The 15,022-nt window shown below is 38.1% G+C and overlaps 1 protein-coding gene across 7 annotated transcripts in view; it reads left to right on the forward strand.

Moving 5' to 3' along the window:
* Positions 1 to 15,022, forward strand: part of LOC143259765 (cyclic nucleotide-gated channel alpha-3) — a 224,729-nt gene that overhangs the window by 181,843 nt on the left and 27,864 nt on the right. For 5 of the 7 annotated variants that reach the window (XM_076523274.1, XM_076523280.1, XM_076523278.1 and 2 more), the window contains exons 10-11: positions 13,261 to 13,416; positions 14,600 to 14,752. In XM_076523274.1, the coding sequence (XP_076379389.1) occupies positions 13,261 to 13,416; positions 14,600 to 14,752 (309 nt within the window). The remainder of the gene's footprint in view (positions 1 to 13,260; positions 13,417 to 14,599; positions 14,753 to 15,022) is intronic. The other 2 variants (XM_076523277.1, XM_076523279.1) reach the window with 1 other exon arrangement.

The raw sequence follows: 15,022 nt of genomic DNA on the forward strand, positions 1-15,022 counted from the left end.
ATACAATGAAAAGTTAATCAAGATGCTAATTAGTAATTAGTAATTACAAATAATCATGTGTTCATAAGTCGACGTTTTTGCATCTTGTAATTGTTGCGTCTGTTTCACTTTGTCTCAATTGTTCTACGCCCCTGACTCCCGTCGAGCGTCTCGTTTGCCCGTGGTCGCGTAAATAATGCACACGCGCGCTCGCGTACACACACGCGCGCAGGCAAAGCATAACCACACGCGTCTGACGTGCTCCTAGCTGAAAATGGCGACCACGCGGAAATGAGACGTGGTGGGAGTTAAAAGGCGTTATTTGTTTTTAATCCGCCGAACTCGTTTCGTGGAAATTCAGTGTGGCAGCTAATTTGGGGCCAACAGGAAGGGATCATTTCTGCCAATAAGGGAAACGTGTTTATCCTACTTCTGTGAGGACGTTAACCTTTCAGGTACGGCTGAATTCTGCGCGAGGCTATTTCTCTGGACGGCAGGAGTCTGATGTGTGCTGTACAGAGTCTGTGTACTGTATATACAGGGTGCCCCAAAAATGTCTCGCAATCCGAAAGTGGCGGGTTCCTCAGGCCATTTGAAGCAACTTTTTCCTTTACAAAAATTTTGTCCGAGGCACCGTTAACGAGTTATTAACGAAAAACTGTGACCAATGTGAGACGAGCTCAGCTGGTGCGAGGCGACCGAGTCAATCAGCGGAACTGGGATTCGACCGCTCGACCGTTAGCGCCGTTGGCTCGGCCGCCTCGCGCCAGCTGAGCTGGGATTCGGCCGCTCGACCGCTGGCGCTGTTGGCTCGGCCGCCTCGCGCCAGCAGAGCTGGGATTCGACCGCTCGACCGCTGGCGCTGTTGGCTCGGCCGCCTCGCGCCAGCTGAGCTGGGATTCGACCGCTCGACCGTTGGCGCTGTTGGCTCGGCCTCCTAGCGCCAGCTGAGGTCGCCTCTCATTGGTCACTGTTTTTCGTTAATAACTCGTTAACGGTGCCTGGGAGAAAATTTTTGTAAAGGAAGAAATTGCTTCAAATGATCCGAGGAACCCGTCATTTTCGGATTACGAGACATTTTTGGAACACCCTGTAGGCTGTTCTAAATCGATGTGAAGACAAAAGAAGTGTGAAACAATGCATATGAAGACGATTATTTGATTCAAACGATGAGCGAGTGATCTACTAGAGCAAGCCACTATAGTGGCGCGTCGTCCAGAAAGATGACATCCGCGAAAGCCACTATAGTGGCGTGTTGTTCTGAAAGACGTCATCCACGGAAGCCACTATAGTGGCGCGTCGTGCCTAAAAGGTTAACAAAGGTGGGTTGATGGAAATCGATCCTACACTTTTTTCAGCTGACTTCTTCTAAGCAACGGACAGTACATAGTTTGCAACAATTAATGTTTGTAAACACTGTCTCGGACGGAGGCGATTACGGTAAAAAAAATAGATGACAGCTAAATCCTTTACAAAGATGAAGAAATTTTAAGGCTATTTTCTCGAAAACGGGGATTCTATGAATACTGTACTATGAATTCTGGCCCAACCTGCATATGTATATGCAACATTTTAGCCCACTAGGTTCGGTCGTTTTCTCGTAATTAATTCCCAAGTGTCGTCCCGTATGAAAGCGTCCAGGCTAAAATACCTCCTTAAATGCGAGCAATGTTTTCAGACTTCTATTTTAAAAATTCCACGCTGTATCGTCGGTCGACTGCAACGTTAGAATTGTTCCGGTTCCCTCATATTCTCATCCACTCCATCGTATGTGTTCCTCAAATATTTGTATTGTGCAGGACGTGTAGATTCGTATCTCCTATAAGTATGGCGTATAGGCAAATATTTAAGATTTCGCGGAACGTTTTCCTTCTGCGTTCGCTGAGAAAATATCTGATCGTTGTTTCCGGTTAGGCAAAGCATCCGCCGCGCCGGGCTGGATCCCCGCCAAAAATCCTCGGCGGTCTCTTTTAAAATCGTTCCCGACTCCGCACCGGAGTCACTTTGACTTTTCCGTATTATCAGTGCGTTCGTCTATCGCCATCTTTCTTACGGGCTGTCGTCCAAAATCTGTAGCTGTTCCGCGAAGGAAAAGACCCACGTAAGCCGGCGAGAACGAGAAAGTTTAAATTGCATCGCCATCGTATATCACAGTTCTGTTGTCGTTTATTCGACTGGTTCGAAGCCCATTTCCGATTGAAACCGATTCGCTTCGTGCCGCGTCGAACTTTTTTCTAGGCTGTTTTCGATTCGGTCGGCTCCTTCCGGTGCACAATTTTTAGAACTGCGACCTACGTCAATGCGTGCTTGGAAACGTAACAATTGCAAAATTCGAAATTTCCCTTGCAACTTCTCTAAACACATAATTGGGCAAAATTTTATTCGGATAACGAATAAGAGATAAAATCCGTAAAATTATCGATTTGAATAAAAATAATAGAATATAAAGTCTTTTTTTCTATAGTTCATTCATTATATATATATAATTTCTTCCACAAATAACTTTTATTTGTGGATATTTTATTCACAAATAACTTTTTGTCAAATGTTGCATCGGAAAATTTGTTACTTTTGGATAGATTGATCATCGATGCTCATGAATCATTTGATGTTGCCCGTAACAAAATAAATATTACTTCAGAACTTGAAACAGGAATTTTACAATACTAGAACTGTTGAAATTGTCAAATTTTGTAAGACTCTATTATATTGTTAATGTATTATTATTATACTGTTAATGTAAATATATGTATGTGTACAAGGTGAAATATACTCGACAATATTCGGTGTCAGGATTTTATAGTGCTATAGTTTTATAGTGCTGTGAGTGGATGAAAAATGGCGAGATTTTAGAAGAATGCTTCTTGTGTAGAATCACGTTTTTTCGACATACATGTACTATATTCACAGTAACTACACGACCGGACGACTTGGCATCTTGTGTGTTTTCGCTACAAATGGTAATACATATTTTAGCCAAAACCATTCTAGGCATTCGACCTACAGCCGGTGTGGCAGCTCCATTTAGGTTCAAAGTAAGAATGCGATTTATATTCGATATTTCAAGATTTTTGTTAGTTAAAATGCGAATCTATCATGTATACGACTAGATGCTCTAAAAATTTGAAATTAATAGTTACAATTAATTCTGAGCAAAGGAACATGAAATTTGCTTCTTTTCTATGAATCAAAAAATTGATATCCTTAAAATAATTTGAATGGTTTTCAGTTATTCATAACCTTCTCATCTTAACGGTGCGAATAATAAATGAACTTTTGTGACTGACAGAATAAAAATCTCAAAATTCTGAACACAATAAATTATCCATTTTCGTGCACAATCTGAGCGTCAATCAGGGAGAGAATTTACTATATTCCGAATTCACCAAGAAATCTTCATCACACCATCCGTAACACCGAATCGGACTCACCGTCGAAAAAACTTCAGTCCTTTTTTGGCACAATCAGCATGGTTGGTCCGCGCGGTTTGCTGCCCGGTATATTCAATATCCGCTCGGCTAACAAACTAATTCACTCTCTAATTGCGAAACAATCATCTCTTAATTAGCGGGCTTTCTAAGCAAACAATTCGACCGTCTAAACAGCCTGATCAAGTTAATCGGGTGTCTAATATTATAGCGATCTAACGAACGCCGTGCCAATGATCATTCCCCGCGGTCTGTCTAATTAACCTGGTATACAGCCGACAGGTATTCGTGGCTAGGGATTCCGACCGAAATACAATCTTCCAGCTCGCCGACTCGCCGGGTTTAGATAACTGAGAATGAATGGCTTCGCGCAGAATTTTGGATCTGGCCACTGGCTGATTACGTCCAGGAAGCCTCTCGCCTCGATAAGAGGTATAACGTACAGATTAAAGGCTCAATGCTAAACTAGACTAAAACGACCGGCCTGCCGTTTCCGCGGATAGAGCCTGATCCGGCCGGCTTGTACATACCAGGAAACATGCATACGTAATCAGGTATTAAGGCATCAACATTAGGTGGATGTGCTAGAATTAATACAATCCTCTTTGCTGCATCGGTTGCTTACTGGCAGCAAGCCCTAAATGGAACCTGATTGATACGATACCCTCCAACTTGCGCATTCGCCATGCCGAATTGGTCTCTTGAACTGCCATCCTGTCTGATGTCAATCGAAACATCAAGGCGAGCACCGCTGCTTGCAAAATTGAGCGTTCGATTTGCTAGAGAACGGGTACGTTCCATAGTATCTACTCCCAATCGTAGAAATAAATTGTATTTTGATATGGGTTAGCTATATAGTAGGTATTAGGGTATTTCAAATGACCGTTTTGGACCAAGTTGATCCGCATAATCAGGTGGTTCATTTAATAAGTGTCTACCTGTCTCCTATCACCGGCTATGATTTTACTTAATGGTTCATATAAAAGGATTCAGTACAGGTTAGAGTTCAGTTAACCAGGCACTGCAAAAATTTAGTTCATATAAGTGGAGTTCATATACATAAATCAAGGTCATACAAGATCAGAGTTTCTCTAGAATCGAACAAGTGAAAGCTTGAGAATTAATTACTTTCATAGCATTAACATCACGTAAACCATTCAGTCGTTCTTCTACCAATACGAATGGCATTATCTTGCTGATAGGTCTACTAAACTGAACGATGTACCTGAAGAAATGATAACAATTTGTTTTCTAAAATGGTTATGTATACCGTGCACTTTTCTTGATGGCAAAGCTAAGTCCAAAAGGCCGTTAGTACAGTACGCTCCTCAACGTAAATCAACGTAAAATGAATGTGGCATAAGATGTTAGAGACTTTGGCGGATATACCGGGTATCTCAAAATTATCGTATTTCTGAGAAATTACGATTCGCAAAGCTAATTTAATAATAAATCGCGTTAAAGAACATGAAGGATATATTTGTTTCAGAATTGTAAAGAATATCATTAATAGTAAACTCACTCATTTAGTTGAGAATACATTTGCTGCTTGGAAATGTGGGTCACGATTCACGATGTCGGTGCACTGACCGCGCACAATGTTCAGTTGATCCCAGTTCGATGGTCATACCGAGCAAGGGATACGGTCGGAGGGACCTTAGGTAGGAACGCTATGGCAAACACGGAGTTCATTTTCACAACGCTGTCGCCAAACACTGACCACTTAATGAATCCTCGGCAATGAGGAAAGGTCCGTTGGATTCCTCTCGTTGATTTATTTTGGTCGAAGAAGTTCATAGAGTTCACTTTCACATCACTGTCACCAAACACGGGCTATTTAATTAATCCTCGGAAGTCAGGAAAGGTGTGAAGATGTCCGTTGGATTCCTTTCGTTGATTCCTGCATTAACCGTCGCCGTTTGCATATTCGGAAATTCTTCCCGGAACCTTCGCACAACATATCTTTCATATTCTTTAACGCGATTTATTATTAAATTAGCTTTGCAAATCGTTCGTTGAATTCTGCTTCGGTACGGAATTATTGAAACAAAAATAAACTACTTACTATTTCGGTTCCGAAAGATTAGCAAATATTCTTCAGACATTTTAAAATAAGGGTGAACAGCGTTTTTCTTAAAAATGTCACTGTCACGTAGTGAACAAAATTCGGAAAGTTCACGTTCCGTGACTTGTTCATTGCTTCGAACGCGGTCCAAAGCCGTCACGCCCCACGGCCGAAGCCGCGTGTCGCTCGCTCGCTCGCTCGCTCGACCACCCTGCAGTTCGCGCGCTTGTCTCTCATTGATCACTGTCTTTCGTTAACTCGTAAACAAATCTGCTGATTGCATTTTCGCTAAGGAAAAAGTTACTTCACATGACCTCAAGAACACTCCATTTCCCGGAAATACGATAATTTTGAGACACCCTGTATGTAAAAGAAAGGGCATGAATGAAGAAGATAATTGAATGTGAATCATCGATTTGTTATAACGCTATTTGTGTTTTACCCAGTGATGTTAAAATTTAGTTTTTTAAATATTCATTGTTGTTGAATATTTAATCTATGATCTTGAATCATTAATCTATCATCGAAATTTCCTTTTGAAAAATACTATGGATGTTCATGGAGATCTTAGCAATATATGTATATATTCATAAGAAAATAGCACCTGTATACGAGGAAAGAAAGTCCAAGTTACCACAAATTGAAAAAGCATTTAAATATGGACGTACAATTTTCTAATCTCTTAAATGTTTCTATTCGAATTGAATCTGTTTCAATTGGAGGATATTGACATTTCGATCTGCCGTGCATTCATGGTACTAGTGCAAAGATTTTCCGCGAGACAAATTGTTTATTTGGTCCTTCGTATTTGATCCTGGTCCCGACAGTGAGCATTGCGCTCTCATTCTCACATACTGGATCGCTGCGGAAGGTACCGACCGTCTTTTGAATTATTCACTGTGAGATAACATCGCTTCGATGAAATTCAATATTTTTATTAAAATGTTCGTGGTCACCTGCTGCAAGTCTCCGATACCTCTGTCCGATTTATAGAAAGAAACAAGACTGGAATGCTTTGAATTTAAACGATTTTATTAAAAACGTGGATGATAATTGCAGTGACGTATGGATACGTCAAAAGCATATTTCGATATGCATACGTTTTGCATATTTTGATGAGAATGCATATGCGCATATGTATATTAAATATTGGTGTCATGTCGATCGTATTTGATTGCGACCACAAATGACTATACGAATTTTATAATATAATAGTGTCATTGTACGAAAAAATTACGTGTGAATCTATGCAAAATATCTTACTCTAATTTAAGTTTTATTAAAGATCTGTTATAATTAAATTTTATATTTAAATTCCTAAGTGTATCTAAAATTGGAGTCAAGTGGGATATTGTTAAATATTTTAGAGGATTATTCAATTCTTTGTAGTAGTGTTAAATTCTTTTAAATACATTTTTCTTGTTTCGTATTTGACTTACTCGTTCTTCTGACGAATGTATAAAATTTTCGATCTGATGACGATACTTGTCTATGCACCTTTACCTATTCGCTGTCACTAAAATAAAATTCAACATTTTTTCATTTTCTTTCACAGAAACAAACTTCTTTTATAAATATTAATTAAAACGAAGAGTTAAAAAAAAAGAGAAGAAATGAAACAATATGGTCGATCGATAGCCAGCACTCCGTGGCAACACAATGTCGCGACCAATCTGTCACGCGCGACAGTTAAGGTGTTAGAATGCTTTTACGAAAGGCAAGTAAAGTAAAAAAGCGTGTTATATGGAATAGAGTATTATTCAATAAGCTACGAAGAATATGGCTGTGCAATGAGGAAAGGTGTAAAAAATGAATAAAACTCGCTATTGTAATATTTAAAAATCGAAATGCAATCTAATCGGAATGCGATTTTAATACAATTAAAATCGGAAACAAAGGACGGTTTCGGCAGAAAAATGGAACGCGCCATCGCCCTTTTGAAACTTTTCGACGAAATCCTTTTGGTTTGACCCATTCGCTTTTCAATAGCGAAATAAAGTTTTTACAACGCGTCGACAAGTTATGTACGTAAGAAATAACGCTGTTATGAGCGTTTATACTTTAAATTCCGCGGTCTTTCATCCTCCCTTCGCTAAATGGATTTCGTGGTTTTTGCTCTCGACCGTTTTTCCTCTGCCCCTTAAGCCCAGCCTTTCTCTTTTATTTTGCGGCTTAAAGAAATTCAACGGTATTGTAAAACGATGGCTCAGGCTGTTTAAGATTAATTACCGGGATCTCGCGGGTCGTTGACACCATTAAGCAATGCCGCATTTCTGTTTACACGTATAGCTCTCTTGCTGTTTCTCTTGACGTTGAAGATTTATTGGAGAGGAAAATGAAATCTGTCGTGGCGGCCTAAATGTGTCCATTTGTGGGGGGATCGTCCAATTTTACTAGATATAATTATACTTTTAACCTCCAGACGGCAGACCATTTTCACATTTATGTTTTACGATTTTTACCACTATCCTCAGCTATATTCAACAATTTCTCGAACGACATTTTTGTAGATATTTCTTATAGACCTATTAGTCTTTCTGTTGTTTTTAGCGTAACAGCAGTTTATTTAATTGAATTGCCGAGTACTTAGATAACCATTTAAATACACTGTACTGTTGTGCAACATGAAAGTATCACTAGATTGAAAGTGAAACATTATCGGTAAAAAGATCTTAACAATATTCTACCTGTGCTAATTTAACAAGGTGAAGGCTCTATTTTTACGTTCTAGATATTTTTCTAAAAACACTGTATTGTAATACAAGAAATTGAGAAATTGAAAGAGCTTTTCTATTTTGAAATTTTACAAATATTACAAAACGAATCTGAAGCAGAGTTTATCAAATATCCTTCCACAGGTGGCGTTCTATTTTGAAAAAGACATACTTCTTATCTTCCTTCTATTGTCAAATTAATTTATAGGTATATTTCGTCACGAATGTTTGCATTTAAATCAAACTGAATAAATGTATAAAGTCGCAATTTGATGTGCTACTAAACTAGAATTCTCCTTTTACAGCAAGTGTAGGTTGACGATTTCAAATGATACTATGCCATTGATTCAAATGGCATTTAGCAATAAAACAAACTCGTGCTTGAAATGACAAGGCGTGAAAGCTTTACGCTGCCGATTGCGAATTTATTTACCTCCACCTCCGTATTCGATGACTCCGTTTATTTCTCTCCGGACGCGTTTATATTCACGGCGTAAACATCTTAACGAGAAGTTCCACTGTACTGGGTACATACTAACGCACCCTAAAAGAAAACGCAGCATGAATAATTCTCCTCAATACACTTCCGAACTACCGCGCGAATAGATCTGCGCGTGAAGTGGTGCGGAAAAGTCAGAGTAAGATCATGCCAAACAAAGGCCTTCTCGTTTAGCGAATTAACAATCAATGTAGCCGGAAGGCAAACTCAATCCTCACGTATTTCTGGATTTTCTAACTTGATATGTACAACAGTAACTCCTTCGATAATGCCATTTCTGCTCAAATACTTATTCTGTACGTTTCAGATTTGTATGATATTGAGGAGGCAATAATAGTAGAAGCAATAATACCGGTACGAGGCCCCTAATCGCAGGACACGAAATTTGTTTGCAAACAATCTACTCTACGATAATAATTTGCGAGTGAATACCATCACAACTTCATCAATATTTGTGCCTCTTGTTTGTTTTCGGATATAATTAACTTTATATTTAAATTTTTTTCCAAAAATAAACAAAATAAAAGAATACGAAAGAATTATAGTCATTTCCCCGGAATTCGCCGAACTTCAGTATTCTTGGATTCGCACTGTGATATTGCTACGGCCCTGTAATTTATCGATTTTCTCGCTACGCCGATGCCAAGGTTCGACAGAGTCGGTGAACACGTGTGGTGCGGCATGCGCCGCGGCTCCTTTGACTCGAATTCCCGGAAGACAACTCATAATACAATGACATAATTTTTTTTTAATTTTAACATTTCAAAACTGATTCTTTTAACATATTGCTGATATTTTTCTGATTAAAGTGAGAGAGAGAGAGAGAGAGAGAGAGAGAGAGAGAGAGAGAGAGAGAGAGAGGTTTGACAGGGACAGACAAATGCTAGTGAACCAAAGGAGTCTTGGCTATCAGATGTGTAAAAGGAGCCATCATAAGCAGGTTCGCACCGGGGGGGGGGGGGGGGGCCTAGGTGTAAAAAAATTCTAAAAATTCTTCACTCCATTGAGAGACAGAATTTCCCGGGGCATGGTAGCGACCAAACCGCTACAATACTATTGTATTACATTTATTATTAAATTATCAGTGTTTATGAAACAGCTATTGAATTATCTTCTGGTTGCTACAAACGTGCGTACAAGTTAGCAATTTATTAGTTGTTGGTTACAGAACAGTCGTAAATCCAATTATTGCATTTGTAAGTTGTAATATAAGCTTCAATATAAAAGTTTTTTTTATTGAAACAGTATTACATTACTCCAGTGATAAATTGTTTGAATCGATTTTCTTAGATTTTGTACTAAATTAATTTCACTTACTTCATACATTTATTACTTTATACATTACATTTATAATAAAATGGATTAGTGAATCACAAAACATTGGTGGCATCAGTAAAATGTCACGGTATTTGTCACGATATGTTCAATTTATTAATATTATTTAAGAAAGGAATATATTTTTAATTTTGATCCTACGCGACGAGAACAAACTGAAGGTATAGAAGAAATTCATTTGATTAAATTACGTGTAATAACCAAGCTTCGAATCGACCTATTCTGATTCCCGCATAGTTCGCGTTGCAGTTTCATCGTTCTAAACGGTTCACCTGGTACCCCATCGATATCCGCAAAATAGATGGGCAACAATTTCAATCTGTTCCAACAAGTGGTGTTTCTGAACTTTGAAATATTACCTAGAGATACCCTAGATGGTTCAGAACTTCCGGTAGAAACTCAGCATCAGTAGACAAGAGAATTTTGAAATGACAGACACTCAAATCCCGTGACAGTAACCGATGTGGAAAGACACCGGCTCAACTGTGCCGGCTTTTGCGATGTTTGATAATATTCGATTCACTCGAACCTTGATATCAATCTATGCAGACATTATAAAAGGTCTCTTTCAAACGTCATACGTACAAACTCTACTGTGACGAAAAAAATAACACTGGCTATATGTTCAAAAGCCGATTAAAATAATTGGAAAAAATGTCGCAGCTCCGATATAAATAAACAAATTTTTCATTTGCGCGTGAAACGGTGAATTTGTTGTTGAGATTTTAAAATAATTGTTGTAGCTTTAACTTAACCCGCAAAAAAAGCGAGGTGTTTTTATTAAATTCGTTATAACAACGTACATATGTTTTTGATAGCGGTGAATGTTTGAACAGAATTTTCACGTGAATCATTTCTTCTCTGGAAACCAATATTCGTCGGATCGAGGGTCCAGCAAACAAAATGCACGCGATAAAATTGGCTGAATTTCATTTCATTTCATTTCCGTTTTAATTTACTTGCGATTATTACAGCCGTGAACGATTCGACACACGATCCCCTCCGTGTTTATTGCAAAGGAAAAAACCGCGGATTAACGGGAAAATAAACTGAAACGGACGAGAAATGAACGCGAGCTACACGAACGAATAAAAACCATGTAATCAATAATAAGCGGCGGCACCGCTGATGAGTGATGGTTCCGCGTGGATCATCGAAAATATCCTCGAACAAAATTCGCGCTGAATTAATTTCATCAGCGGTGCTATGTTTGGCAAACAATACAGTTCACGCGTTTATGATTACAAATGCATATAAAGCGTCTAATTTTACTTCAAAGATTTGCTCTATGAAACCATTATGAAACCATTTATATTGAAGTAAGCATTCCAAAGGGATGATTTCTTATTTACAAATAGTATTATTTGTTGTATTTCTTTTATGGTTTCCTTTCTAAACTTTAAAAGCCCGATTAGTACAACTATTGAAGGTTTGTACTTTACATTTTTGTAAATGTTACATTTTTGTAGTAGGATGTAAGGAAATGAAAATCGCGTAACAATTGTGTTTTAATTGTTTGTTCCGATCTTTAAATTAGCACACATTATAAAAAAAACATGTCGTACAGGGCAAACAGATTGAACTCAGAGATGTTGGTAATTCAGAAACAGAATAATTAGTGAAACTTTAGACTGAAGAATATACAAGAAGAAATTTAATGAAACATATTAACTACCTGTAAAATTGTACCGATGAAATTTCAAAGGAAGTGTTTTCATTAACATAAAAGTAGTTGGAACTTCTTGAAGCATCCGTCGGGAAATCAGCAAACGAATTCTATATAGTTGATTATGATGCACCCGCGAGGGATGCTTTCACGGGTGTATTCATCTTTCCGAATCACAAAAAGTTGACAGTTTTTCATTTGCCAGAAGTACACGCGAAAAATCGTCCGACTTTCCCCAAACTTCCCGAAGATAGGTAATTCCACGACGTTCGAGTCTGTGAGAGAGTCCCAATGGTAAACTAATCTATGTATAAATCTACATCAAGTTTTGTTAAATTCGACTCAAGCGATCGTTCATCAAAAGAAAAAGTAAATGTGCGAGAAATATTGTCACGAAGAAAAGTATTGGCCCGATCAGCTTTTAAGTCTATAACTTAAGTATTATCTTAGCTTAAGTCTATAACTTAATTTTAGGATAACTTAAGTCTATAACTTAATTTTAGGATAACTTAAGTCTATAACTTAATTTTAGGATAACTTAAGTAGTTTATTATAGACATAAAGATTTTAATTTTTAAAGATATTAATCGGACATCAGTTTATTGCCTATAATTATAAGCTAGTTTAATAATCGTATCAATGTTTATATTTGCGATTGTATGATATATTCGTTTAATGCAAGGGTGCGCGCGCGCGCACGCGTGTGTGTGTGTGTGTGTGTGTGATCCATGCAGTACGAATAAATTATATTTCGTTCTCGATTGCAATATGAGAATAAAAAGAAGACTGAATGATTCGGGTACATTTTTCACAAGCGCAACTAGCTTATTTTAGGTATCCTATTTCTCTTTGCTCGCTAGGAAATTGTTTTGAACTAGCTGGTCCTAGAAATATTGCTAAGAGACTACTTGAATGAAGCTCTCGCTCGATGACAGAGTATATACTTCATGAGTATGAAGTCTATTCCTTAGGGGACACAAAGAAGGTTGAGCATGTTGGCTGGACGAAAGAATCAGCCAACGTTCCCTATATTAGATTTTGAACTAGGCGAGTGTAGCTGCATATGACTAGATTGCACGTTGTACAAGGTATTGTTACATATGATATAATTTTCTTGTCAACGGAGGTTTTTCTTATCATTGGTTTGACGGTTGCCGCCATTCTGAATTGCAAATTCAAACATCCGTATTTCTTGTATTACCAGTTAAAACGGTGACACGTATTTGACAAAGGATATATAATAATTGGACTGCGGATTTTATGCATTTGTAGCAAGAATACATGGGTAAAATTGAAAACAGTGGAAATATTAAATGGAACTTAAAATATTTTAAAAATCTTATTACCATTAATATAATATATATATATATAAAGGAAGATAGAAAATTATACTTTTTACTTTGCACAAAGATCTGCATTCTAATAATGATGTGTACAAATGTGCAAAAGGGGATTTTCCTTTAGGGATCATGCATAGAACAATATCAAATAATATTATCATTTAATCAGGCTGGTAATGGTTAAATCGAACTATAGCATACGTGTAATAGAAACAATTATTTTCTTTGTTGCAGCAAAGTTGGACGGCGTGAAAACGTACATGAGAATGAGAAGAGTGCCGAAGCATCTACAAGTGAAAGTGATCAAGTGGTTCGACTACCTCTGGTTAACCCAAAAATGCTCGGACGAGGAAAAAGCTGTGAGCTGCCTTCCTGGTAAAGATTTCCCAGGTTTCTACTAAAAATATAATTCTTTAACATACTCCTAAGTGAAAGATATCAAGATATTCTCCGTAAAAGATTATGAAGCGAAGAGAGTAAAATCGTCTTGTTTTCTTTTTCCTACCACAGCGAAAATGTCGATTATGCCACAGAAATTACGAAATTAAGAAAATAGAAGAATTTACTCCTCTTCGCAGGAATTCAACGCTTTTAATTATATTGTTGTAGAAATCGGAATGATATTGAGGAAATATATTTCACTCGACGATAGAATATTTCTATTTCGTCTCATATTAGAATGACATTGCGAAAGCTCTTTTCTGTTTTTTTCTTCCGTCAAAAATGATATATGCGCTTGAAAATATCTCTGCGCCGCGATTCGAGGTTGAATCCCGAACCATAAAAAACATCCAACTGTGAAATATGCCAAGAAAATTCGTTCCAATTTCATGAAGACACTAATACCCATTTTTCCGGGATGTTACTCGGGGAAATGGCATTATAACATCAGTAAAATGGAATAACAATAAACCGTCGCCGTAATGTTTAACGCTCGGATCGATACGGTGAACATTTCGAATAAGTCACGAGCAAGACTCGGAAGCTCGTGAAATTTTTGATTAACGATGAGAATGTTCCGAACTAGTTTTCCTGTTAAGACTAGCCGTTAACATTGGTTTTTGGTGCAGCTGCGTGTAGTGAAAGTTTTCGAAAAATTTATGCCACACAGAGTCGCCCGCCGAATGCGCGCAACACCAAAGCTACGAGAAGTTTTCCTTTTTCCAAATGTTTTTTTCTCTTTCTTTTGAATAGCACGTGCTTGACTCCACTCCGTGAAATACAGAGTCGTAAAACACGGTCTTGCGGACTGGGAAGTTCTCATTTTTCTTGATAATAATACATTTTTATTTAATTTTGGTTTCTTACAATTGAATATGAAAATTTGCATTGTAAAAAAATAATTTTTCGACTAACATGTCATATTAACATTAGCATGAGCATGTACACCAATGACATACGCATGATACTGAAAAGACAGAAGATCCAGAGTTTCAATGATCGTTTCGAAGCGAAAAGTTTGTCAACTTTGGAAGCGAATCGGTACTTTTCATTCAGTTCGAAAAAGCAGTACGACGCGCAATAACTCCACGGAACTTCCTACCTTAATAACCTAATTCCCGTAATGTTGCAGACAAGCTGAAAGCTGAGATCGCGATCAACGTGCATCTGGACACACTGAGGAGAGTGGAGATTTTCCAGAACACGGAGGCCGGGTTCCTGTGCGAGCTTGTGCTGAGACTGCGACCGGTGCTTTTTTCACCCGGCGACTACATATGTCGCAAAGGTAGGTGGAGATCTCTACCTGGAGCGTCTCGCTTCCGTTTCCTTCTTTCGTATCGAGTGACATGTTTTCTGGATACGATGTGATTCATTTTTGGAACGAGCTACTGGAACCGAGCCAAGAGATGTACCAACTTGGAAGGGGGAGGTTGAAAAGTGATTGCCTGCCCTTTCCACTTGGCCTCATTGCCAATAGCGCATCGAGAAGGTGCAGTTATAACAGAAGTACTTTATTTCGAGAAATAGCCGTTTATGATTGCCGGGCGTCGATCGT

The sequence above is a fragment of the Megalopta genalis genome, chromosome 6, assembly GCF_051020955.1.
Source record: "Megalopta genalis isolate 19385.01 chromosome 6, iyMegGena1_principal, whole genome shotgun sequence".
Lineage (NCBI taxonomy): Eukaryota > Metazoa > Arthropoda > Insecta > Hymenoptera > Halictidae > Megalopta > Megalopta genalis.